The sequence below is a fragment of the Carcharodon carcharias genome, chromosome 4 (assembly GCF_017639515.1).
Source record: "Carcharodon carcharias isolate sCarCar2 chromosome 4, sCarCar2.pri, whole genome shotgun sequence".
Lineage (NCBI taxonomy): Eukaryota > Metazoa > Chordata > Chondrichthyes > Lamniformes > Lamnidae > Carcharodon > Carcharodon carcharias.
Genome location: NC_054470.1, coordinates 63,734,730 through 63,761,270, shown reverse-complemented (window position 1 = coordinate 63,761,270; position 26,541 = coordinate 63,734,730). Strand labels below are relative to the sequence as shown.

General features: G+C 44.6%; 1 protein-coding gene across 2 annotated transcripts in view; it reads right to left on the bottom strand.

The window, feature by feature from the left end:
- Window positions 1-22,807, bottom strand: part of zcchc7 (zinc finger, CCHC domain containing 7) — a 325,014-nt gene extending 302,207 nt beyond the window's left edge. The window contains exons 1-2 of one of the 2 annotated variants that reach the window (XM_041185240.1): window positions 22,737-22,807; window positions 17,646-18,334 (exon numbers count right to left, since the gene is read on the bottom strand). In XM_041185240.1, coding sequence (XP_041041174.1) covers window positions 17,646-18,315 — 670 coding nt within the window. In that variant the 5' untranslated portion in view covers window positions 18,316-18,334; window positions 22,737-22,807. Of the gene's footprint in view, window positions 1-17,645; window positions 18,335-22,640 lie in introns of both variants that reach the window. The other variant, XM_041185239.1, reaches the window with a different exon arrangement.
- Between the last annotated feature and the right edge of the window lie 3,734 nt (window positions 22,808-26,541).

Here is a 26,541-nt window from a genome sequence, read left to right as displayed (position 1 = left end):
CTTTGCAGCATGGAAGTGGTGGCCAACTTGATTAGCACACCTGCAGATCAAATAGCTTCCACTGCATTACAAGTAGAAGCCATCCAATGTTTGGCTGCTGCAATGGAAGCTCAGAATTCTGCCTTGCAAGCTCAGCTTGCTGCCATCATGATTGTGATGCTAATTCAAAGGGGTAGACCTGATGTCACAGCAGTTCAGCAATTTGTCCTCCAACAGATTGCTAGGATTGCTTAGGTGCTGCTCCAGAGGGGAATGGCATTGATTCCATGGAGCACAAACCTGGTGCCCTCTCTTTGGATGACAGCATTCATCCTCCCACCCAAACCACTCCGCCAGTGCCTTTGCTGTTGCCTGTCAGCCACCAAGTTCAAGCTGTTGCCACCAGTGCCATAGTGCTGCAATCCAAATTTGGGTTTCCTAGGCCCAGAACTGCTCTACGTCGTCCTGCAAGGCCATCTATAGTTTCCCCCACTGAAAATCAGTAGCCTTCCGCCAGCCATGCTGCAATCACTGGGATATTACTGTGTAGAAGTACTAAGACAGGCATAGGTACACAGAAAACATGCACTAAGGGAATGACAAGCATGATTGTATTGTACACTTGTATACATAACGGCATGGTTTTATTGAAAAGTTTGGTTTGGAATGTTTATTTTGTTGTGGCTTTTGCATGGTGGCCAAGCAGACACTGATGGTCAGCCACTGATGGGAGGCAAGGTGTGAGACTGATAGTGAATGCGGAACAGGGGTTACTGGTGTCGCAGCCCAGTCAGAATGGGGCCATATTTGTTACCTCCTCACCTCCACTTCTTCCTCCCTGTGCTCCTCAGCTACTCACCATACAGCTGGTGCAAGTGTTGCATCCTCGTGGTGAAGCTGTACAGCAGACCACCACGAATCTTGACACCCACCCTGCCAAGTACTGCAGGACACCTGCATAGCAGTCCAAGCAGCTGAAGAATCGTCTCAGCATGCCAATGGTGTGCTTGGTCCCATTTTGGGTGGCAGCATGACTTTCACTGCATGCATGCTGTCCATGTTTTTTTTTAAATTTATTTGTTCACAGGATGTGGGTGTCTTTGGCTAAGCCAGCATTTATTGCCCATCCCTATTTGCCCTTGAGGTGGTGGTAGTGAACTGCCTTCTTGAACTGCTGCTGTCCAGGCGGTGTAGGTACACCCACTGTGCTGTTGGGAAGGGAGTTCCAGGATTTTGGCCCAGTGACAGTTAAGAAACAGTGATATATTTCCAAGTCAGGAAGGTGTGTGGCTTGGAGGTGAACTTGCAGGTGGTGATGTTCCCATGCATCTGCTGCCCTTGTCCTTCCAGGTGGTAGAGGTCGCAGGTTTCAAAGGTGCTATCGAAGGAGCCTTTGCAAGTTGCTGAAGTACAGTAGATGGTACATACTGCTGTCATTGTGCATCGGTGGTGGAGGCAGTGAATGTTTAAGGTGGTGGATGGGGTGCCAATCAAGCAGGTTCCTTTGTCCTGGATGGTATCTGGCTTCTCGAGTGCTGTTGGAGCTGCACTCATCCAGGCAACTCCATTTGTGCGCAAGTCACCACCAGGTGTCATGAAGCGCGTCATCAAAAGATAGTCCTTGCCACCCGTAACTACCCTCTGATTTGCTATGGGGGGTCAAATACAGATGGCACAGCAGACTGTAAGAGAACAAAAGCATCATGACTGCTAAAGATAACCAGCATTCTCTCCATATGGTCAAACACCAGATGGTGGTTGAGGGAGTAGAATCTCATTCGTTTGCAGTACATCTCAGAGTTGACATATCACTCCCACAATGCAAAGTGATCGCACGCAATGGCAACTTGCACCATGGAGAAGCCTGTAATCCCGCCTACCTCCCCCTGATAGCCTTTCACCCCCTTGCTTAGTAAGAATCTATCTCTGCCTTGAAAACATTCAAAGACGCTGCTTTTGAGGAAGGGAGTTCCAAAGACTCACTACCCTCAGAAAATATTTCTCCTCATCTCTGTCTTAAATGGGTGACCCCTTATTTTTAAACAGTGACCGCTAGTTCTCAATTCTCCCACAAGAGGAGACATCCTTTTCATATTCACCCTGTCAAGAACCCTCAAGATCTTATATGTTTCAATCAAGTCGCCTCTTACACTTCTAAACTCCCAGCGGATACAAGCCTAGCCTGTCCAATCTTTCCTTAAAGACAACCCATCCATTTCTGGTATTAGTCTAGTAAACCTTCTCTGAACTACTTCTAACGCATTTACACCCTTCCTTAAATAAGGAGACCAATTCTGCACACAATACTCCACATGTAGTCTCGCCAGCGTCCTGTATGACCAAAGCATAACCTCCCTACTTTTATATTCAATTCCCTTCGCAATAATCGATAACATTCTATAATTTTATTTTATTCATTCATGGGATGTGGGCATCGCTGGCTAGCCCAGCACTTATTGCCCATCCCTAATTGCCCTTGAGAAGGTAGTGGTGAGCTGCCTTCTTGAACTGCTGCAGTCAATGTAATGTAGGTACACCAACATTGCTGTTAGGGAGGGAGTTCCAGGATTAACAACTCGCTGTACCTGCACACTAGCCTTTTGTGATTCATGCACTAAGACAGCCAGATCCCTCTGAATCTCAGAGGCCTGTAATCTTGCCCCATTTAGATAATATGTTTCCTTTCTATTCTTCCTGCCAAAATAAACAATTTCACATTTTCCCACACTATATTCCATTTGCCAGATCTTTGCCCACTTGCTTAGCCTACATCCCCTTGTGGCCTCCTTATGTCCTCTTCACAACTTACTTTACTACCTATCTTTGTGTCAGCAGCAAATTTAGCAACCATACTATCTTAAATTCTGCCTAGCAGCAAAAGTAACATTTATATAACAAAAGAATTAAACAACACTGAATATAGGTCTTTCATAAAATTGACCGTATGCTGTGGTAAATCTAGGAAAAGGTTTTCACAGAAAGGTCTGAGCACTGTCAAGACAGGTTCCCACAATATGTGCTCTAAAAAGTCATATGGGCTCAAAATGTAAAACTCTGTTTCTCCACAGATGCTGCCAGACCTGCTGTTTTTCCAGCACTTTTTGTTTTTATTGCCATGTGTCTGGGGTCTACTCTGATCAGTGCGGCCACTTTTAATGCTTCCATTGTGGCAGTAACTGTTCTACTGTGTCTCCCCTACCCAAACTACTGCTCCTCCTCCATGCTGCCAAGCCCTGGACCCCTCCTTTGCTGTGCCACACCCCTGGATTCTTCCCCAAGTTCTGCCAAACTCCATACTCCACTCCTAGTGGTCCAAACCCAGGAACATCCCTGCAATCTGTCAAAACCCTGCGCCCTTTCCAATCCTCCTAAATCTCAGGATCGCTCTGCCCTTTCATGGCCAGCCAGCAACCAAAGACAGTGAACTTCTAAACCACAACCAGCAAGCTAACCAGAAGGTAGGGAGGGGTCTCAGATCCATCTGATCTTAGTAATGAGATAGTGGTAGAGTCAGACATGGCAGTGGAGATGTGCAAATGTAAAATGGCTTTTACAGTAAATTTGCTAGATAATACAGAACACTCACATTTTTCTCCTTCTGTGAGATTTCTGAATTAACTAAGAAGTTTACTGTAACAGCTAAATATATCTCTCGTTTCCCCAGTTCCAACCAGCTTGCTCAGTCCTGATTCTGATATTTTTGGGACAGGATGAAATTCAATGACACTGCCAAATTCTCCAACTGTGAAATGAACGAACACTGGGCCTGGTGGTATATGGTATATCCTATCATAGGTCTTTTCAGCATTCAATTACCATGCTGTTTTCTCAGAGATGTCAAAGAGATTGCTCAAGGAGGATTTGTCACTTCTTCACCCATGTTGGGTGATAATTACCAAGTTCTTTCCACACAGATAATTTTCAAGTTTGCTCTTAATGATCAATTCCATTACTTTGCCAGTTACTTATACAAGATTAATTGAGTTACCTCAGTTTGGTTTGTAGCCTTTCTTCAAAATAGGTTTGTTTTCAACCCAATGGTATATTTCATTGACTTCCACAAAATAACTGACTGAATTCAGTTATTCCTACTCATACTTAACACCTGGTATATAGAATGTCTATCCCTGGGGACTTATTGGTTTTGAGCTCTTTAATCTCGACAAAAATATCCATGAGCGATATCAAGCTCACAATAAATTACTTTTTGAAGTACAGTGGTTGTTATGATGTAGGGAAACGTGCAACTTTCTAACCCAGCAACATCCAACAAATAATGAAAATAACTGACAATTTATTTTCATGTGCCATTGGTTGAGGTAGAAATGTTGGAAGACTCCCTAATCTTCTTCCATTACTGGCATGGAATCTTCACTGTTCATTTGAACAACCAGAATAGGTAGAAGGGATCTCAAATTAATCTGAAGAATAACACCTCAAACAATGCAACACCTGTGCTTCTGCACTAGTGCAGCCGAGACTTGCAGCAACCTTTAGTGTGAAGACACAAACCATAATGTTTTAATGACAAGGTTTAAACCAAATGAGCCAAACTAGCAGGCAATCCTAAAACCACTTAGGTGGTGCCATCTCTGATTGGCTCCTTCAATCCCCTTTTCCCTATCACAATTTGAAGCTGCATTGTTGCCTTTCCCTGGCTCCTAACTTTCCAACTGCTTCCATTAAGTTATGTTATGTCTTGTTATGACTGAAATCCTAATACTGGTATGGCACAAAATTTACATAATGTTTTTTTCTAAATAAAAACCACTGGGGTTGAGGAGATGGATCCAATATTTTTTTATAAAAACAAAAAAACTGCGGATGCTGGAAATCCAAAACAAAAACAAAAACAGAATTACCTGGAAAAACTCAGCAGGTCTGGCAGCATCGACGGAGAAGAAAAGAGTTGACGTTTCGAGTCCTCATGACCCTTCGACAGAACTTGAGTTCGAGTCCAAGAAAGAGTTGAAATATAAGCTGGTTTAAGGTGTGTGTGTGGGGGGCGGAGAGAGAGAGAGATAGGTGGAGTGGGGGTGTGGTTGTAGGGACAAACAAGCAGTGATAGAAGCAGATCATCAAAAGATGTCAACAACAATAATACAAAAGAACACATAGGTGTTAAAGTTAAAGTTGGTGATATTATCTAAACGAATGTGCTAATTAAGAATGGATGGTAGGGCACTCAAGGTATAGCTCTAGTGGGGGTGGGGGGAGCATAAAAGATGTAAAAAATAAATAAATAAATAAATAAATTTTTTCTTTTTCTCTTTTTATAATGGAAATAGGTGGGAAAAGGAAAATCTAAATTATTGGAAAAAAAAGAAAAGGAAGGGGGAAACAGAAAGGGGGTGGGGATGGGGGAGGGAGCTCACGACCTAAAGTTGTTGAATTTAATATTCAGTCCGGATGGCTGTAAAGTGCCTAGTCGGAAGATGAGGTGTTGCTCCTCCAGTTTGCGTTGGGCTTCACTGGAACAATGCAGCAAGCCAAGGACAGACATGTGGGCAAGAGAGCAGGGTGGAGTGTTAAAATGGCAAGCGACAGGGAGGTTTGGGTCATTCTTGCGGACAGACCGCAGGTGTTCTGCAAAGCGGTCGCCCAGTTTACGTTTGGTCTCTCCAATGTAGAGGAGACCACATTGGGAGCAATGAATGCAGTAGACTAAGTTGGGGGAAATGCAAGTGAAATGCTGCTTCACTTGAAAGGAGTGTTTGGGTCCTTGGACGGTGAGGAGAGAGGAAGTGAAGGGGCAGGTATTGCATCATTTGCGTGGGCATGGGGTGGTGCCATAGGAGGGGGTTGAGGAGTAGGGGGTGATGGAGGAGTGGACCAGGGTGTCCCGGAGGGAGCGATCCCTACGGAATGCCGACGGGGGGGTGAAGGGAAGATGTGTTTGGTGGTGGCATCATGCTGGAGTTGGCGGAAATGGCGGAGGATGATCCTTTGAATGCGGAGGCTGGTGGGGTGATAAGTGAGGACAAGGGGGACCCTATCATGTTTCTGGGAGGGAGGAGAAGGCGTGAGGGCGGATGCGCGGGAGATGGGCCGGACACGGTTGAGGGCCCTGTCAACGACCGTGGGTGGAAAACCTCGGTTAAGGAAGAAGGAGGACATGTCAGAGGAACTGTTTTTGAAGGTAGCATCATCGGAACAGATGCGACGGAGGCGAAGGAACTGAGAGAATGGGATGGAGTCCTTACAGGAAGCGGGGTGTGAGGAGCTGAATATTTTTTTAACTACTGCTGTATTTGTTTTGAGATTATATCAGCTTGAACCATCCCCACATATTGATAACAGGGGCTGCATTCTGCCTCTTCGCCTTGTACTCAGTCATTCCGAGCAATAGGCAATTTGCTTATGTCCCCAGCAGGCAGCATTGGGAAGAGATAAAAAGAGGAGCAAATACAGAGACCATCCTCTCTCCATCTCTGCTACTATAACAGTGTTTTTTAATAAATAAATTGCTGAAATGAAAAATTATCTTTAAAAAACTACATCGAGTCAGTCCCCTAAGCTAACACCCACCCACATCAGTCACTCCCTCCCTCAAATATTTATCAAATCTCCCTTCATTCAGTCATTCCAGGTGTTCATCATCACCTATGTGAAGTTAAACCCTTCCTGTCCAGGCACCTTCCCTCTTCTAACCTTGTCTATCAGTTTAAGAATTTGGAGTAATCCTGAACATCAGGGTTCTATGTATTGCTTCCCTTAAGAATCCTGAATACTTCAATATCTCCCATGAGCCTTCTACTCAAAAGGAAATTATTCCAAGGTCTCCATCATCCTCTTCATTTAGGAGCCTTAATCTAGGTGTCAGCTTGGTTGCCCTTTTTTTGCAGTACCTCCAATGCCTTGCTGTTGTGCAGTAAAAGGATACTATACTACACTGCACTCCAGGGTGGCCATACCAGTCAAAATCTTGCGACTATTCTTTACCCCTTCAGGGGGAGGCAGTGATGTGGGGGTAATGTCACTGGACTAGTAATCTAGGGGTTCAGGCTAACATTCTGGGGACAAGGGTTCAAATTCCACCATGGCAACTGGTGGAATTTAAATTCAATTAATAAATCTGGAGTTAAAAGCTAGTCTGATGGTAGCCACAAAACCATTGTCATTAAAATCCATCTGGTTCATGAACATCCTTTAGGGAAGAGAATCTGCTGTCCTTATCTGGTCTGGCCTACATGTGATTCCAGATACACAGCAATGTGGTTGACTCTTACCAAGCCCACTGAAATGATCTAGAAAGACACTCAGTTGTATCAAACCATTATGAAATCTACAAGAGATGAAACTGGGCGGACTATCAGGCATCAGCCTAGGCACTGGAAATGACAAAGGCACACCCACCCCTCTCGACCCTTCAAAGTCCTCCTTACTAACATCTGAGGGCTTATGCCAAAATTAGGAGAGCTATACCACAGATTAGTCAAGCAACAGCCTGACATTGTCATACTCACGGAATCATACCTTACAGGCAATGTCCCAGACACCACCATCACTATCCCCAGGTATGTCCTGTCCCACCAACAGGACAGGCTTACCAGAGGTGGCGGCATGACGGTATACAGTCAGGATGGAGCTGCTCTGAGGGTCATCAACATCACATCTGGACCCCATGAAGTCTCATGGCAGCAAGCCAAATCTATCATACGCCCTTTAGCCAACGAATCAATACTCCTCCATTTTGAACAACGCTTGGAGGATGGCAAGGGCACAGAATGTACCCTGGATGGGGGACCTTAATGTCCATCACCAAGAGTGGCTCAGTAGCACCACTATTGACCGAGCTTGCCAAGTCCTAAAGGACATAGCTGCTAGACTGGGTCTTTGGCAGGTGATGAGGGAACCAACAAGAGGGAAAAAACTACCTGACCTTGTCATCATCAATCTACATATCGCAGATGCATCTGCCCGTGACAGTACTGGTGGGAGTGAACATCACCCAGTCCTTACGGAGACGAAGTCCTGTCATCATATCGAGGGTACCCTTCACCATCTTGTGTGGCACTACCACTGTGCTAAATGCGATAGGTTTTGAACAGGCCTAGCAACTCAAACTAGACATCTATGAGGCACTTTGGGCCATCAGCAATAGCAGAAATGTATACAACTGCACTGCAAGCTCATGGCCTGGCATATCTCCACTCTACCATTACCATCAAGCTGGGGAAATCAACCCTGGTTCAATGAAGAGTGCCAGACAGCATGCCAGGAGCAGCACCAGGCAAACCTAAAAATTAGATGTCAACCTGGCAATGACCATCTCCAACAAGAGAAAATCTAACCATCTCCACTTTACATTAAATGGCATTACCATTGCCGAATCCCGCAATATCAACATCTTGAAGTTACCATTGACCAGAAACTAAATTGGACCGGCCATAGAAATACTGTGGCTACAAGAGCAGGTCATAGGCTGGAAATTCTGCAGAGAGTAACTCACCTCCTGACTCCCCAAAGCCTGTCCACCAACTACAAAGAACAAGTCAGAAGTGTGATGGAATACTCTCTCTTGCCAGGATGAATGCAGCTCGAACAACACTCAAAAGCCTTTACACCATCCAGGACAAAGCAGTCTGCTTGACTGGCACCTCATCTACTACCTACAACATTCACTTCCCTCCACCACCAATGCACATTGGGAGCAGTGGGTACCATCTACAAGATGCACTGCAGCAACTCGCCAAGGCTCCTTCAACAGCACCTTTCAAGCCCACGACCTCTACCATCTAGAAGAATAAGTGCAGCAGATGAATGGGAACGCCGCCACCTGCAAGTTCTCCTGCAAGTCACACACCATCCGGACTTGGAAATATATCACCATCCCTTCAGTGTCACTCGTCAAAATCCTGGAACTCCTTTCCTAACAGTACTGAGGGTGTTCCTATATATTCCTAGTCGTGTAGTGGTAACGTCACTGGACTAGGAATCCAGAGGCTCAAGCTAATGCTCTGGGGACAGGGGTTCATATCCCACCACAGCAGTTGGTGGCATTTAAATTCAATCATTAATCTCGAATTGAAAAATTAGTCTCAGTAATTGTGAGCATGAAACTATTGTCAGTTAAATAAAAACACATCTGGTTCACTAATGTCCTTTTAGGAAGGAAATCTGTTGTCCTTACCTGGTCTGGCCTACATGTGATTCAAGACCCACGGTAATGTGGTTGACTCCTAAATACCCTCCAAAAAAGTGTGGCAATCCAATCAGTTCAAGGGCAAGTAGGAATGAGCAACAGATGCTGGCCTTGTCAGTGACGCTAACATCCCATGAATGAATTTTTAAAAATCTCACTGGGGTTTTGTATTCTGTCCCTCTCGTTACAGATTCTTAGAAAAACAAAAAAACTGCGGATGCTGGAAATCCAAAACAAAAACAGAATTACCTGGAAGAACTCAGCAGGTCTGGCAGCATCGGCGGAGAAGAAAAGAGTCGATGTTTCGAGTCCTCATGACCCTTCGACAGAACTGAGTGAATCCAAGAAAGGGGTGAAATATAAGCTGGTTTAAGGTGTGTGGGCAGGGGGAGGGGGTGTGTGTGTGTGTGTGTGTGTGTGTGTGTGTGTGTGTGTGTGTGTGTGTGTGTGTGTGTGTGTGGAGGGGGTTGGTGTGGTTGTAGGGACAAACAAGCAGTGATAGAAGCGGATCATCAAAAGATGCCACAGACAACAGAACGAAAGAACAGTGGCAGTCAATTAAATTAATTGACTGCCACTGCTCTTCAAGAATTGCCTACCTCCTTGAAGAAGTTCTGTTCCTCTCTGCGACAAGATTTCCGTATCTCTCTGTTGCCTTGTTCTCTATCTCTCCGCCCCCCACACACACACCTTAAACCAGCTTATATTTCAACTCTTTCCTGGACTCGAACTCAAGTTCTGTCGAAGGGTCATGAGGACTCGAAACGTCAACTCTTTTCTTCTCCACCGATGCTGCCAGACCTGCTGAGTTTTTCCAGGTAATTCTATTTTTGTTTTGGATTTCCAGCATCCGCAGTTTTTTTTGTTTTTAAACAAAAGAACACATAGGTGTTGAAGTTGGTGATATTATCTAAATGAATGTGCTAATTAAGAATGGATGGTAGGGCACTCAAGGTATAGCTCTAGTGGGGGTGGGGGGAGCATAAAAGATTTAAAAGTAATGGAAATAGGTGGGAAAAGAAAAATCTATATAATTTATTGGAAAAAACAAAAGGGAGGGTGAAGAAACAGAAAGGGGGTGGGAATGGGGGAGGGAGTTCAGGACCTAAAGTTGTTGAATTCAATATTCAGTCCGGAAGGCTGTAAAGTGCCTAGTCGGAAGATGAGGTGTTGTTCCTCCAGTTTACGTTGGGCTTCACTGGAACAATGCAGCAAGCCAAGGACAGACATGTGGGCAAGAGAGCAGGGTGGTGTGTTAAAATGGCAAGCGACAGGGAGGTTTGGGTCATTCTTGCGGACAGACCGCAGGTGTTCTGCAAAGCAGTCGCCCAGTTTACGTTTGGTCTCTCCAATGTAGAGGAGACCACATTGGGAGCAACGAATGCAGTAGACTAAGTTGGGGGAAATACAAGTGAAATGCTGCTTCACTTGAAAGGAGTGTTTGGGCCCTTGGACGGTGAGGAGAGAGGAAGTGAAGGGGCAGGTGTTGCATCTTTTGTGTGGGCATGGGGTGGTGTCATAGGAAGGGGTAATGGAGGAGTGGATCAGGGTGTCCCGGAGGGAACGATCCCTACGGAATGCCGATAGGGGGGGTGAAGGGAAGATGTGTTTGGTGGTGGCATCATGCTGGAGTTGGCGGAAATGGCGGAGGATGATCCTTTGAATGCGGAGGCTGGTGGGGTGATAAGTGAGGACAAGGGGGACCCTATCATGTTTCTGGGAGGGAGAAGGCGTGAGGGTGGATGCGCGGGAGATGGGCCGGACACGGTTGAGGGCCCTGTCAACGACCGTGGGTGGAAAACCTCGGTTAAGGAAGAAGGAGGACATGTCAGAGGAACTGTTTTTGAAGGTTGCGTCATCGGAACAGATGCAACGGAGGCCAAAGAACTGAGAGAATGGGATGGAGTCCTTACAGGAAGCGGGGTGAGGAGCTGTAGTCGAGGTAGCTGTGGGAGTCGGTAGGTTTGTAATGGATATTGGTGGACAGTCTATCACCAGAGATTGAGACAGAGAGGTCAAGGAAGGGAAGGGAAGTGTCAGAGATGGACCATGTGAAAATGATGGAGGGGTGGAGATTGGAAGCAAAATTAATACATTTTTCCCAAGTCCCGACGAGAGCATGAAGCAGCACCGAAGTAATCATCGATGTACCGGAGAAAGAGTTGTGGAAGGGGGCCAGAATAGGACTGGAACAAAGAATGTTCCACATACCCCATAAAGAGACAGGCATAGCTGGGGCCCATGCAGGTACCCATAGCCACACCTTTTATTTGGAGAAAATGAGGGGAGTTGAAGGAGAAATTGTTCAGTGTGAGAACAAGTTCAGCCAGACGGAGGAGAGTAGTGGTGGATGGGGATTGTTCGGGCCTCTGTTCGAGGAAGAAGCTAAGGGCCCTCAGACCATCCTGGTGGGGGATGGAGGTGTAGAGGGATTGGACGTGTAGAGGGATTGGACGTCCATGGTGAAGAGGAAGCGGTTGGGGCCAGGGAACTGGAAATTGTTGATGTGACGTAAGGTGTCAGAGGAATCACGGATGTAGGTGGGAAGGGACTGGACAAGGGGAGAGAGAAGGGAGTCAAGATAACGAGAAATGAGTTCTCTGGGGAGGAGCAAGCTGAGACGATCAGTCTACAGGGACAGTTCTGTTTGTGGATTTTGGGTAGGAGGTAGAAGTGGGCCGTCCGAGGTTGGGCAACTATCAGGTTGGAAGCTGTGGGAGGAAGATCCCCAGAGGAGATGAGGTCAGTGACAGTCCTGGAAACAATGGCTTGATGTTCAGTGGTGGGGTGATGGTCCAGGGAGAGGTAGGAGGAAGTGTTTGCGAGTTGACGCTCAGCCTCCACGAGGTAGATGTCCGTGCGCCAGACAACAACAGCACCACCCTTGTCAGCAGGTTTGATGACAATGTCAGGGTTGGACCTGAGAGAATGGAGTGCAGTGAGTTCAGAGAGAGAGAGAGATTAGAATGGATGAGAGGAGCAGAGAAATTGAGACGACTAATGTCGCGCCGACAGTTCTCAATGAAAAGATCAAGAGAAGGTAAGAATCCAGAGGGAGGGGTCCAGGTGGAGGGAGAACATTGGAGGTGGGTGAAAGGATCCATTGAACGGGGAGAGGACTCCTGCCCAAAGAAGTGAGGACGAAGACAAAGACGGTGGAAGAAGAGTTCAGCATCATGCCGAGCCCAAAATTCATTGAGGTGAGGGCGTAAGGGTATGAAACTCAGTCCTTAGCTGAGCACTGAACGTTCAGCATCGGAGAGGGGAAGGTCAGGGGGTATAGTGAATACATGGCTGGGGCTGGGATTGGAAGATGGGGTGGGGACGGAGGGACAGGTAGGGGTGGAGGGTCCTAGATGGGTGTTGGTGTCAATGAGTTGTTGGAGCTTGCGTTCCTTAGCACTTGAGAGAAAGAGATAAAGTTTCTTGTTGAGGCGTCGGATGAGACAAAGAATAAAATGAAACTGGGGGCACGCGCAGCTTTGAAAAAGGGTACGGCGGTGCTGCTGGAGGGAGAGGTCGAGTGTGTTCATATGGCGGCGCATGGCACTGAGTGTGGATCTCAGAATGTGACGGGAACAGCAGTCCGAGAAACATTTTATGTCCCGGAGATACCTGTAATCCTGGGTGGGTTCGAAACATGAGGGGTGGAATTTCAGTTGAAATCCACGTGGGGTAAGTCGGAGACGGAAACAGTCAATGAGAAAGGAGATATGGCTGTGAAAGCGGGTTTTAGTAAACACCTTGTCAAACACCAGGAGAGAAATGGAAAGCAATGAAGGTGAGCAAGGCAAAAGAGAGATACGGAAATCTTGTCGCAGAGATGAACAGAACTTCTTCAAGGAGGTAGGCATTTCTTGAAGAGCAGTGGCAGTCAATTAAACACAGATAAAAACAAAAAAACTGCGGATGCTGGAAATCCAAAACAAAAACAGAATTACCTGGAAAAACTCAGCAGGTCTGGCAGCATCGGCGGAGAAGAAAAGAGTTGACGTTTCGAGTCCTCATGACCCTTCTTATGTTTGGTTAACTTTCCTTACTGCCGCCAGGTTGATTATTTTCTACTCCTCAATATACCAAAATCCACCAATGCCTCCAGAACTCATAGCCACTTAATTTATATTCCTACTGTTTATTCCATGCCCCCCTCCCAAATCTCATTACCTTGCATTTATCAGCGTTAAGTCTAATTTACCATTCATCAGTCAACTTATTCAGCTCAAAAAGAGAATTACCTGGAAAAACTCAGCAGGTCTGGCAGCATCGGCGGAGAAGAAAAGAGTTGACGTTTCGAGTCCTCATGACCCTTCGACAGAACTTGAGTTCGAGTCCAAGAAAGAGTTGAAATATAAGCTGGTTTAAGGTGTGTGTGTGGGGGGTGGAGAGAGAGAGAGAGAGAGAGAAGGCCGCCCCCCACACACACACCTTAAACCAGCTTATATTTCAACTCTTTCTTGGACTCGAACTCAAGCTCTGTCGAAGGGTCATGAGGACTCGAAACGTCAACTCTTTTCTTCTCCGCCGATGCTGCCAGACATGCTGAGTTTTTCCAGGTAATTCTGTTTTTGTTTTGGATCTCCAGCATCCGCAGATTTTTGTTTTTAACTTATTCAGCTCCTTTGTTGTTTGGTTTGTTTAATTCCTTTTGTTTTAACAACAATACCAGCAATTTGGTGTCATCTACAAACAGACAAATTTGTTTATTGTCCTCAGCTCCAAGTCATTTATAGGGTAAATTGTCATGATCCTATCACTGATCCCTGTGGCGCCCCACTAGTAACTGCTGGACATGTCCACACAGCTACGTTCAAAACTAGCCTCTGCTTTCTCTGGTTTAACCAATTTTCAATCAATCTTAAAGACATGCCTCCCTACCAGGAGGACTAATCAAAAGACTTGCTGAAATCTAAATCCATCACAACCAGAAGAGTGAAGAAGAGGTTTACGGGTTCGAGGTTCCAGGGATAAGTTACTTCAGTTATGAGGAAAGACTGCTGAAGTTGAGGCTGTTTTCCTTGAACAGAAGGCTGAGAGGAGACTTGATAGAAGTTTTCAAAGTAATGAGGGGTCTGGACAGAGTAAATAGGGAAAAATTGTTCCCACTTGTAAATGGATAGAGAACTAGAGGGCACAGATTTAAAGTGTTTTGTAAAAGGAGCAAATACCAGGTGAGAAAAAAACTTTTTCACCAGCGAGTATTTAGGGTTTGGAATGCACAGCCTGGAAGCATGGTGGAGGTAGGTTCAACTGAGGCATGGGATGATTCAAGAGGGCATGGGATGATTATTTAAATAGAAACAATGCGTAGGGTTACACGGAAAAGGGAGATTGGCACTTAAGTTAAAATGCTCAGAGAGCCAGTACAAACACGATGGATAGAATGGCCTCCTTCTACACTATAACAATTCTGTGATTCCTTTGTCAATGGGAGCTGTCATTTCACTGAAGATCTGCCAATAAATTGGTTGGACAAATCCTCCTTCCGTAAACTAATGCAAATACCTTCATATTATTCCTGTTCAGGTGTTTCATTATTTCCTCTTCATGATCTCTTCTTATACTTTATCCTCACTGGATAAGGCTCTTGGGTTTTTAGCTTACTCAGGCATTACTCTTGTTTTGAATAATTTCCTGAAGATTGTGATAAACATATCAATGATTTTGTTGGCCACATCTTACTAGTGTTCCAAGTTCTGGTGCCTCTTTTTTGTTGTTTTTACCTTCCACATCACACCATTGATCACATTATGTAAATTTCTGTTTCCACACCCAAAAAATACTTGGTCCTGCCAACAATTTTTTCATCATTACGAAAGTGGTTGGGTGGGCTAGAATTACAAACAGGAATTCCTCTGTGAATGGTCAATCTTGATGTGAGTCCCAATTTTTTTCTAAATTTCATAGGTTATTTTTTAAAGGTTTTTTTTTTAAGGTTTTCATTGAAACAAAAAATCAGTTTCTTCATACATTTCCTGAATTTTCACTCAACAGTAAGAGGTCAGGAATTACAAATATCAGTGCTCGTACAGTGAGCATCCATTGGGCTAGGAAAAAGAAAATGCTTTACTATATTACTGAGGCAAAATGAAGATTAGTGAGGTATATATATGATTGACACAGACAGCAGCTTGTCATGAAAAATGAAGGTATGTAAGAAAAAACAAAGTCCAACACAATAGTTCAAATTCATCTTCCGTTTTAAAATCATTTGGAAAATCAAACTGAAACAATAAGCTACTGTACATTCAATTTTTCTCTAAGAAAAATAATGCTCTACATACAAAGCACTTTCACATTTTGATATATAAACAAAAACACACAACTGACTTTACTTTTTCACTCTTATTTTTATTGCCAAACATAATTAAGCATCTTCTTTGCTGGTTGTCTGAAGTAAACTAATTTCGTACACAATTAAATGGCTGTTATTTAAAAGTTACACCTGAATAAAATTGAACATTCATTCTACAGCCTGTTTGGATAAACATAATAATTCAGGAATCCTGTTAGAAAATGAAGAAACTCAGCTTTTCACTTGGACTAGGAGAATTGCACTGATGTGACCTGGGGAACTATAAGCCCTGCACACGCTAAGACTACAATATCTCCTATCAGCTAACAAGAACTATAACAGTGAGAAAAGCCTGACTTAAAATCTCAAGCTTTTAAGAGAAGTGCACGTCTTCAAGTAAAAATCAATATAAATGCATTTAAAAATAGGATAACTTTTGGTTCACCTTTTCCTTTTTGAGAAAACAATACATGGGTTTACATCAATTAATAAATTTGAACAGCCATTAAGAATTGAATTAAACAGTTGGAATATTTGAACTGAGTAGGAAAAAAAATCGTATACGTGACATAAAAATTGAAACACAATTATGGCATCAAAATATGATATAGAAATGCTATGCAGAGTGAGAATGGGCAGATGGGAAGCACCATGCATAAGTAAAGTTTCTATTGTATATATTAAAATTTATCATCCATCATCTGCAGAGACCATATGAGATTTCTGACTTCTAATCACTCTTAACCTGAATTTGTACCACAACTGTAGTCCAGAAGTAATGCAGCTTTGCCATGATCATACAATTGTGGTATTACAGTTTCTTAACATTATTAGGGGAACGGTTGTGTACTAATTATATTAATAGGCAACTTGGACTAAAATTCAGTTTGAGAATTTGAATTCAGTTAAAAAAATTGGAAATAAAAAGCTGAGAAGTTGTTGGATTGCCATAAAATCACAACTGTTTCACTAAAATCCACAGGATAGGAACCCTTCTGTCCTTGCTTCATCCAACCTGTATTGTGTTTCCAGTCCCACACCAGTATAGCTTTTTACTTCCTGCTGAAGTGACCAAGCAAGCTACTCTGGTGATGCTCAAAATCATAATTTCATACTAACACTACAGTTCTAGTGTAACATTTTGAATATCACTGGCAAGGCCAGAATTTATTATCCATTGCCCTGTAAAGGTGGTAGTCTTAAAAGAAGACACCGAGAGTGGTTTGGTACAACTGATTAGCTTGCTTGGTCACTTCAGCAGGAAGCAAAGAGCTATACTGGTGTGAGACTGGAATCACTATATAGGCTGGATGAAGTAAGGACAGAAGGGGTCCTACCCTGTGGATTTTAGTAAAACAGTTGGGATTTTATGACAATCTAACTTCTCCGCTTTTTATTTCCAATTTTTTTAACTGAATTCAAATTCTCAAACTGGATTATAGTCCAGGTCTCCAATTACTCATCTATTAATATCACTATTACACAACCACTTCCCTAACAATGCGAGCAACATCTCAGGGGCAATTAGGGATGGGTAATAAACGCTGGCCTTGCCAGCAAAGTCCACATCCCTTGAATGAATAAAAAAAATCCCTTAATAATGCAGTGAAATGTTAGCTGATATTATATACCACCCGTACCAGGTGTCAAATGTTTTCATTGGCCAAGGCATTTTCACATCTAGTCCAAGTCAATAAAATGGGCCCTGAACTAGTACCAACACATCAACATATCAGGGTATAATCTGATTACCTCAAATAATCTAACAAATACAGTTAAAGGAATTGTCCAAATAAACGCACTGGCAGTTAGCTAAGGCAATGCTCCTGATCATTTAAAATCTTTTCTATGTCATTTCGTGCGTTTCTTGCAGTTTAGCTTTATCTATTCTGAAATACCAGATTTGAAAAAGCTTCATTATTGCTGGGTTTTTACGTTATATTTAATTTGTAATTATAATTCAAGGCTGACATCACATTGTTATAACTTGCAAAACATTCCATTCTTTTTTTCTGGCAAGTTGAGCGGATAATATACTTCACACTACAACTGGAGGGAGTCAGCATTTTGGGATTATTAAACAGGCAGAAAAGACTTGAAGAAAATAAAATCTGAAGAAAAGATTTTAGGGTTGTCAAAGCAGAGAAATGTTACCTTAGTTCACCATGCAGAAATATTTGCCACAGCTACACTTTGGTATATAATCTGATACACTGTCAAAATTCCTACCTTCTTCGTTTCTCAGTGTTCCACAGCTTACAATGTTGAGCTGGATGTTGTCATCATTTTCTTCTTTCTGATCATGCCCCAGCACCATCCAACTCTCAATTTTTCCATCCTCCTCTGCTCCTGAACTTTCATTCCCTTCTATCATTGTCATCCCTTGGGTCTGTGGAGACTTTCTGCACAGACTGGAGCTGCCCATACACTGAGACAATTTCTGCAGTTGAGTCAGTCTATCCATACTGGGTGCCAGACGATGGGCAGATCTGGCTGATTCTTGTGCAGGCTCCACTTTGGATTGATCTTTTCTTTCACTGACCTCACATTTGAAGGGTTTAACCCCCTTGAAGGCATATACACTGTCACCATCTTCAGTGTCTGACAAAATAATGACATCAGGACTATCTGAAGTGACTATGACCTCACTATCAGAAATAACAATTGCACTTTTTGTTCTTTCCACCAATTTTATATTGTCTTCAACTGTAGCAGTCTGGATATCCAAAGAGGCTGTGCCCAACTCTCTGTCTATCTTCACTCTAGGGAGGTTGTTTGCATAGTGCACTTGACTGTATAACTGGAACTCCACATCACTGTCTATCTCTGTCTCGCTGGAAGACTCCTCACGGTACAGCTCATCCTCATAGGCCTCTAAATCTTCATAACCAGCAAACATTGCGAAAGGAAAAAAAATCCTGTATAAAAAGAAACAAAAGTTCTAAGACAAATAGATATGTTTGGAAGCCTTGCACTTGGTGAGTTGACTAAATGCAACTAACAAAATTAGTCTTGCATCAACAGCTCTTGGCAGAAGTATTAAGTCCAACTCAGATTCTAGGGAGAGACTAAAACCTTTAAGTAAAAGATTTAATAAAGAAATTAAGATAAAACTGATAATTCAGTTGTAAATTTGATCATGTTAACACAAAATAGGCTTTCTACGCTTTTATTTTGTATAACTTTTTTTGGACATTAAAAATATATGCTATTGAGAAAAAGATGATGGATGATAATTTTCCTCTTCCTGGTCCGAATTGCTTATATCTTATACTACCAATGCAAATTCCACAACCAAGATGTGTTTGATCCTGGTCTTCAAGTTTTACTCATGCTGCCTTCTTCCCTTCTCAGTTTCTCCTGGCTTCTTGGCGCTCCTTCTTTGGCTGTAACTGCTATGGCTATTCCTCTGCTGGTGGCCTTGCCACTTTATTCAAAACCCAGGTGGTGCATGTCACCCTAAAACGTCTCTTTCTTTGTAACTTTGCCAGGTCTATCTTGTTCTTTGCCTTTGGGACTCCACCCCAACAACATCGTTTAGCACCTGCAGGCAGCAGAGAGAAACAATGGAGATGATAGACAGAAACGGAGTGAGCAGTTCAGGTGGAACTGGAAGAGTGAGATAAGCAGCTGCAGATGGGGACTAACAAAGGAGATGAAAGTCAGATGCCAGAAGAATGACGACCAAAAATGTGAAGACACATCGGAACGAGCCAACAGGCAAGGAGATCTGGGGAACAAAGACCACAGAAAGGGAGAAAAATCACGTAACAGCAGAAAAAGATAGAAGTCAAAAGACAGAGACAGATCGGGACAGAGAGAAAGAGAACAGTGAAGAAATAGAAAGGCCAACCTAGGACCTTCTAGAGGTTTTAAATCCCTTTTCTCCTCTCCACCCCAAACACCTTCAAAATAAATACACACACCCAGGCATATTTTGATGGACCAATCAAGGTGACACCAGGTTGTGACAAGGCCAAACAAGAATCAGCATGTGTTATTTTTAAGGCATCACTTTCTATTTTCAGGTGCCGTGCCTATGGTCCATGGTTAATGCTTGGCAAAGTACTGAAGTAGTTTGCTGTTGCCTTCTGCAGGTTCTAGCTGATCAGGAGATGCTCCCGCTCTTACCACCTGCCATGGGCTGCACTTCACAATCTCCACTTCAAGTCATCCAATAGTGTAAGGAGTAAAATGGTTTCCATTAGGCCACCCCTTTCTTCCAGACACAAAAGAACACACCAGGATGGAGACAAAAGCAAGGAAGAGAGCAGCGTGCAGGAGCAATTCTGCTCGCAGTCTGGAATAGTACAGAAGGAATTTCCATGAGAAGGTTTAAGTTACATGTTGCAGGTTCTCAAGGGAAGTTTCAGAGCTTTGAGCTGATAAGCAATTCCATCCAAATGGAGGCAAGACGAGGCAAGATCTCTTCATGCTCCTGAGTTTCCTCAAGGCACCAAGCAGAGTCAGGGCCAAGCTTGACCTTCAACACCTGGATGGCTTTGGCTGCGGACTATGCATGGTGCCAGGACAGCTGATGCATTATTGCCTCTAGAGGCATTTAACCCACCCTGCAGCCATTTAGTCCACCTGACTTTGATTATCTGCACAGCCTATCACACTCGTAACCCAAGCCAGCCATGCAAAGGTACTGATTGCAGAGTAGCCAAAGCATAGCATTTTGGAGCATCCTCAACCTGCAGGGACTGAAGGCAGTAAGTTGCAAACTGCATGCAAAGTCACACCAGGGTGTGCACATCCGCTTAAGCAGGAGACTCGGAACTCCAGCAAAAAAAATATTTCCTTTTGTCCCAGGAGTCGATAGGCTTCCTCTGAATCATGGTGACCAACCAGTATTGTAGCATAGTAGCCACCAGTTGGTTTACAACCAGCACCCAGCCCCTGTAGGACAGCACTTGGAGCAATCTTATCCAAAGCTCTAGGGCAGCCATGACTTTGCTGTCAGGTTCTTTGCAGTTTGCCAGCCAGGCTTCCTCAGTGAGGCCTCAAAAGATTCCCAGATACCAGAGGTGTGTGTTGCCCCAAAAAGCCTGAGCCAGACGTAAGAGGACACGCCAGGACAGAGATGAAGGCAAGGAAGAGAAGTGTGCAGAAGCAATTCTGCGCAGTTTGGAACAGCACGGAAGGAATTTCCCTGAGAAGGTTCAAATTACATGGCACAGGTTCCCAACAGACTAAACTTGCTGGCAAATGCACACCTTCCACAAGTCAATGGGGTCCATAATCACCAGAAGTCCATCACTGGAGTAAGCCAAAAGGACAGCTCGTGCCATGCCATTTCCTCAACCTCTTTCACAAGAGGTGCTGGAAAGGGTCTCAGAATCATTAGAGCACAGGAGGCCATTTGGTCTGTCGAGTCTGCACTGACTTTGCGAATGAGTAATGCACCTAGTGCCATTCCCCTGCCTTCTCCCCATAATCCTGCACATTCTTCATTTCCACATAATAATGCAATTCCCTTCTTCAATGCCTCAGTTGAACCTGCCTCTACCACACTCTCAGGCAGCACACTTCAGATCTTAACCACTTGCCGCGTGAAAAAGTTTCTCCTCATGTCTCCATTGCTTCTTTTACCAAATATCTTAAATCTGTGCCCTCCCTTTCTCAATCCCTCTAACTGTGGGAATGGCTTTTCCCTATCTACTCTGTCCAGGACCACTCATCACGGAATTGTTAAGACGGAGGGGGCGGTAGCTTGGCCCATCGTGTCTGCACCAGCTCTCCAAATGAGCAACTCACCTAGTTCCATTCTCCCACCTTCTCCCCATAACCCTGCACACTCGTCCTTTCCAGATCAGTCGAACTCTGGTTTGAATGTTTCGCTGAACCTGCCTCCACCACTCTCAGGCAAAGCATTCCAGACCCTAACCACTAGCTGCATGAAAAAGTTTTTCCTCATATCACTATTACTTCTTTTACTAACTGCTTTAAATCTGTGCCCCCTCATTCTCAATCCTTTCATGAGTGTGAACATTTTCTCCCTATCTTCTCTGTCCAAACACCTCATGATTTTGAATACCTCTATCAAATCACCTTTTCTCTAAGGAAAACTGTCCTAACTTCTCCAATCTATCTCCATAACTGAAGTTCCTCCTCCCAGAAACCATTCTCATGAATCTTGTCTGTAGTCTCTCCAATGCCTTCACATCTTAAAGTGCAGCGCCCAGAATTGGATGCAATACTCCAGCTGAGGCTGAACTAGTGACTTATACAAGTTCAACATAACCTCCTTGCTCTTGTACCCTATGCCCCTATTAATAAAACCCAGGATACTGTATGCTTTATTAAACTCATGATTGTGAAAACCTCTATCAAATCTCCTCTCAACCTTCTCTTCTACAAGGAAAACATTCCCAACTTCTCCAATATATCTTGTGCTCCCTACAGCTACTGCATAAATGATCAGATATAAAGTAATTGGCACAAGAAGCAAAGGGTTACATTACAAGGGGGGGAAAAAATCACACAATGGGTGGTTAGGGTCTGAAATGCACTGCCTGAGCGTATGTGTTGGGGGCAGGTTCAATCAAGGCAGACAAAGGGATATTAGACTTAAATGAAAAGGTACAATGTGCAGGGTTACAAGGAGAAAGCAGGAGAATGGCACTGGATGAATTGCTCATTTGGAGCGCTGGTGCATAAGTGATGGGACAAATGGCCTCCTTCAGTGCTGTAACAATTCTATGATATCGGACATTCCTGACACTCTCCTCTCCCAAAACAAACGGTCCATTAACCTCAATCAGACAGACCGTGGCAGAATGCCACGAGACATGGCAGCATCTCTCAACTGGGCGACAAAATGTAACCCGAAACCAAATGCCTGCAGAGTAACGCTGTCTCCTGGCCCAGGGAGAGGAGGGCAGAGCAGCTGACTGATCACTCCTCTGGGTAATATACATCAGTACCCACACCAGGAAGAGATCAGCCAGCTCACCTGGAAGTTACAACTCCAGGATTATAGGCAACTCAGCAGCACATGACCACGCCATTGTCTCTCCCTCTCCCCAAGTGCTGGAAGCGCGCCCCTCCATGTATGTATGTATGGATGGGTGGGTGCGCGCGCGCGCGCGTCTACGCACGCACGCGGCAAATCAGCACGTGAGGGGCTCTTCATCTGGGAACGGCGGAAAAAGTTGAAGTAGTCCTAAGGCCCTGGGACACCAACATTTCCTCATTCGGCCCGACATCTTGGACACATACCTATCTTCTCTGGCGTTGGCGCCCCGGCCTTCGTCGAGGAGTTTCCTGTTGTTTTAAAGCCTGTTAAAGGAGAGTTTTACACCGCAGACAACCAACCTGTTTCGACCAGGAACAAGCTGCCGGCAACATTACATTCAATCACTCGACAATCACAACTGGCCGACTAAAACTAGCAACAACCTTCCCGGTGTTTGTATGGCAAGAGAGAGCTGCCGCCAATCTTCACTGAAGCTGGCCGACTATGAACTTTCCCTTGATTGAATCTTTCGCAAAATGCCTGGCAGTGACCTTGTTTAAGCATGCGTGCAATTACTCTGCGGTGCGTTTTTCATTTTAATGCATCAAATTGACAGAGCATTATTGGATTACTATCTCAGGGCCAGTAAATTTTGGGTTCAAATCCTATTCCAGAGACTCGAGTGCACACTGTAGGCTGGGAGTGCCAAATTTAATTTATATGATGGGTAAGGTTGCCAACTGCAATTAAATGTTTTCCTGGAAGTTTTGTCACATAACTTGTGCTGCGCTCCAGCCATACTCAGCCAGCACATCCAGATCCTTGTCGCAATGCCTCCTTATGCCAGTTGGAAAATAAAAAATAAAAAGACTCATTACCCATTCGGATGATTCTTGAAACAAAACCAGAAAATGCTGGGAAAAGACTGCAGCTCTGGCAGCATCTGTGGAAAGAGAAACTGATTTATTCAGAGCTAAAGAGAAGTAAAAATGTGATGTAATGTCACTGACCTCATCTCCTCTGGAGATCTTCTCTCCATAGCTTCCAAGCTCATAGTCTCCTAACCCCGGACAGCCCCATTCTTCTACCTTCCCAAAATCCACAAACAGGACTGTCCCAGTAGATCCATCATGTCAGCCTGTTCCTGCCCCACGGAACTCGTTTCTCTCTATCTTGACTCCATTCACTCCCCTTGTACAATTTCTTCCCATCTACATTCGTGATTCCCCTGATGTCCTACGTCCTATTAACAATTTCCAGTGCTGAGTCAATAATTTCCAGTTTCCTGGCCCTGACCACTGCCCCTTCACCATGGATGCCCAATCCCCCTACACCTCCCCTACCAGGATGGTCTGAGGGCTGCCGCTTCTTCCTTGAACAGAGGGCCAAACAATCTCCATCCACCAGCACTCTCTCTGGCTGAAATTGTTCTTTTGCTAAACAATTTCTCCTTTAGCTTGTCTTACTTCCTCCAAATAAAACGTGTGGCTATGGGTACCCGCATGGGCCTCAGTTATGCCTGTCTTTTTGTAGGGCACGTGGAACATTCCTTGTTCCAGCACTATTAAGGCTCCCTCCCACAATTCTTTTCTCGGTACATCAATGATTGTATCGGTGCCGCTTCATGCTTTCATCTGAACCTGGAAATATTTATCGATTTTGCTTCCAATTTCCACCCATCCTATCAACTTCACATGGTCCATCTCTGACACTTCCCTTCCCTTCCTTGTCCTCTCTGTCTCCATTTCTGATGATAGACTGTCTACCAATATTCAATACAAGCCCACTGACTCCCACAACTACCTCGATTACAGTTCCACACACCCTGCTTCCTGTAAGTAATCCATCCCATTCTCTCAGTTCCTTCACCCCCATCACATCTGTTCTGATGACGCCACCTTCCAAAACGGCGCTTCTGACATGTCTTCCTTCTTCCTTAACAAAGGTTTACCCCCTGTGGTTGACAGGGCACTCAAACATGCCTGACCCATCTCCCGCACCTCTATCCTCACCCCTTCCCCTCCCTCCCAGAATCATGATGGAATCCCTCTTGTCCTCGGTTTTCACCCCACCAGCATCCACATTCATCCCCCGCCATTTCCGCCAATTCCAGCATGATGCCACCACCAAACACATTCCCCCCCTCCCGCCTTGTAGGCATTCCGTAGAGACAGTTCTCTCAGGGGCACCCTGGTCCATTCCTCCATCACCCCCAACACCTCATCTTCTTCCTACAGCACCTTCCCATGCAATCGCAGAAGGTGCAACACCTGCCCTTTTACCTCCTTCCTCACCGTCCAAGGGCCCAAACACTCCTTTCAGATGAAGCAATGACTCCCTTGCACCTCCTTCAATTTGGCCTGCTGCATTCAATGAGGTCTCCTCTACATTAGGAAGACCAAACCCAGCTTAGGTGACCTCTTTGTGGATCACCTTTGCTCAGTCTGCATTCATGACCCAGACCTTCCTGTCATTTGCCATTTCAACACACCACCCTGCTCTCATGCCCACATGTCCGTCCTTGGCCTGCTGCAATGTTCCAGTGAAGCCCACGCCAGCTGGAGGAACAGCACCTCATCTTCCGACTAGGCACTTTACAGCCTTCTGGACTTAACATTGAGTTCAGCAACTTCAGACTATGAGCTCTGTCCCCTATCTTTGCCCCTTTTTAAATCTTTTTTCAAATTTATTTATTTATTTTTTATTTTTTCTATTTCTTTATTTTTATTCATTTTTTTTTATCCTCCTCCTCCTCCCCGCCCCCAACACAGGGCCATCTGTCATTTGTTTCTGCGTTGTGTTTTCACAGAGTGCAGACAATGTACTGCCATTAACACATTCTGCTTTCTTACCTTTATGCACACTATCAGATCCTTCTTTAGTCATCACCACTACCATTAACACTCCCTTTGTCTGGATTCCATGACATCTTTGTCAATCTCTCCTTAGCCCCCACCTATCACCGATCTTCGATTCTGCTTCACCTGCTCCACCCCCCCTTAAACAGTATAAATTCCATCACGTTTCTATTTCTCTTTAGCTCAGAAGATGAATCATATGGACTCGAAACATTAACTTTGTTTCTCTCTCCACAGATGCTGCCAGACCTGCTGAGTTTTTACAGCATTTTCAGTTTTTGCTTCAGATTTCCAGCATCGACAGTATTTTGCTTTTATCTGGATGATTCTTATCTTTCAGCCAAAAAGCATTTTCCGCATTTTCATATCCCACTGTTCGGAATGGCAGGAAATCATGTCCAATTCTGCACATGGAAGCTCATTAGTTATACACAGGTGAGTATCTTTCTGAATCACCTGGCGGGTTGGGAAGTGATTCGTCCACCCTGCTGTTACCTGACGGGGTCGAAGGTCTGAGCCCCATATTTAAATGCCACCCGAGCACACTCATCTCACGCTCTCGAGCCCACCTAGGACACCGTTAGAGATGTCTGCAAGCCAGAAGAAGAAGACTGCGCCCCACTTCAGCCACGATGCCCTACAGGCCTTGATAAGAGGAATGCTTGTGAATAGGAATGTACTTTATCCCAGGAACAGCTCCAGAAAGCAAACCAATCTCCCCTCTCCAGCCTGGGAGGCCATCACAGAGGATGTCATCTCGGCTGGCCACCAAGCCTGAAATGCTATCCAGTGCAGGAAGAGGAAATGTGATCTCATCTGCTCTGCCAGGGTAAGTCATTCCTTAACTCCCTCCATAATCAAACTTTCATCATGGCATCATATACTCAAAGAGCTCCTCACACAACCATTAGCGGAAGACACATATCACCACTGATTATCTCATGGAAATTTTCACATCACCACCATCTCATCTATCATGCTGCTCACACTCCATCCTCAGCCCCTTCTGGGGAGAACTCACCACACACTGGGGGCATGCATCTTTCCCAATCTGTGCTCTATCCCTTCTCATCACATGTCTTTCTTGGTCTTCATCCAAGGCAAGCTTTCTCCCAACAAGCAGGAAAGATCAAAGAATGGGGGAGGGACAGCTGACATAATTGCCCTGACAGAATTCAAGGCAGATGCTGCCAAGGTTGCTGGGGAGGACAGGGATCACTCCTGTGGGGAAGAGGAGATCGGATTGTCTCAGCAACCTAGTACGGATCACACTTCCATCAGTTCATCACATCCTGGCATTCAGTGA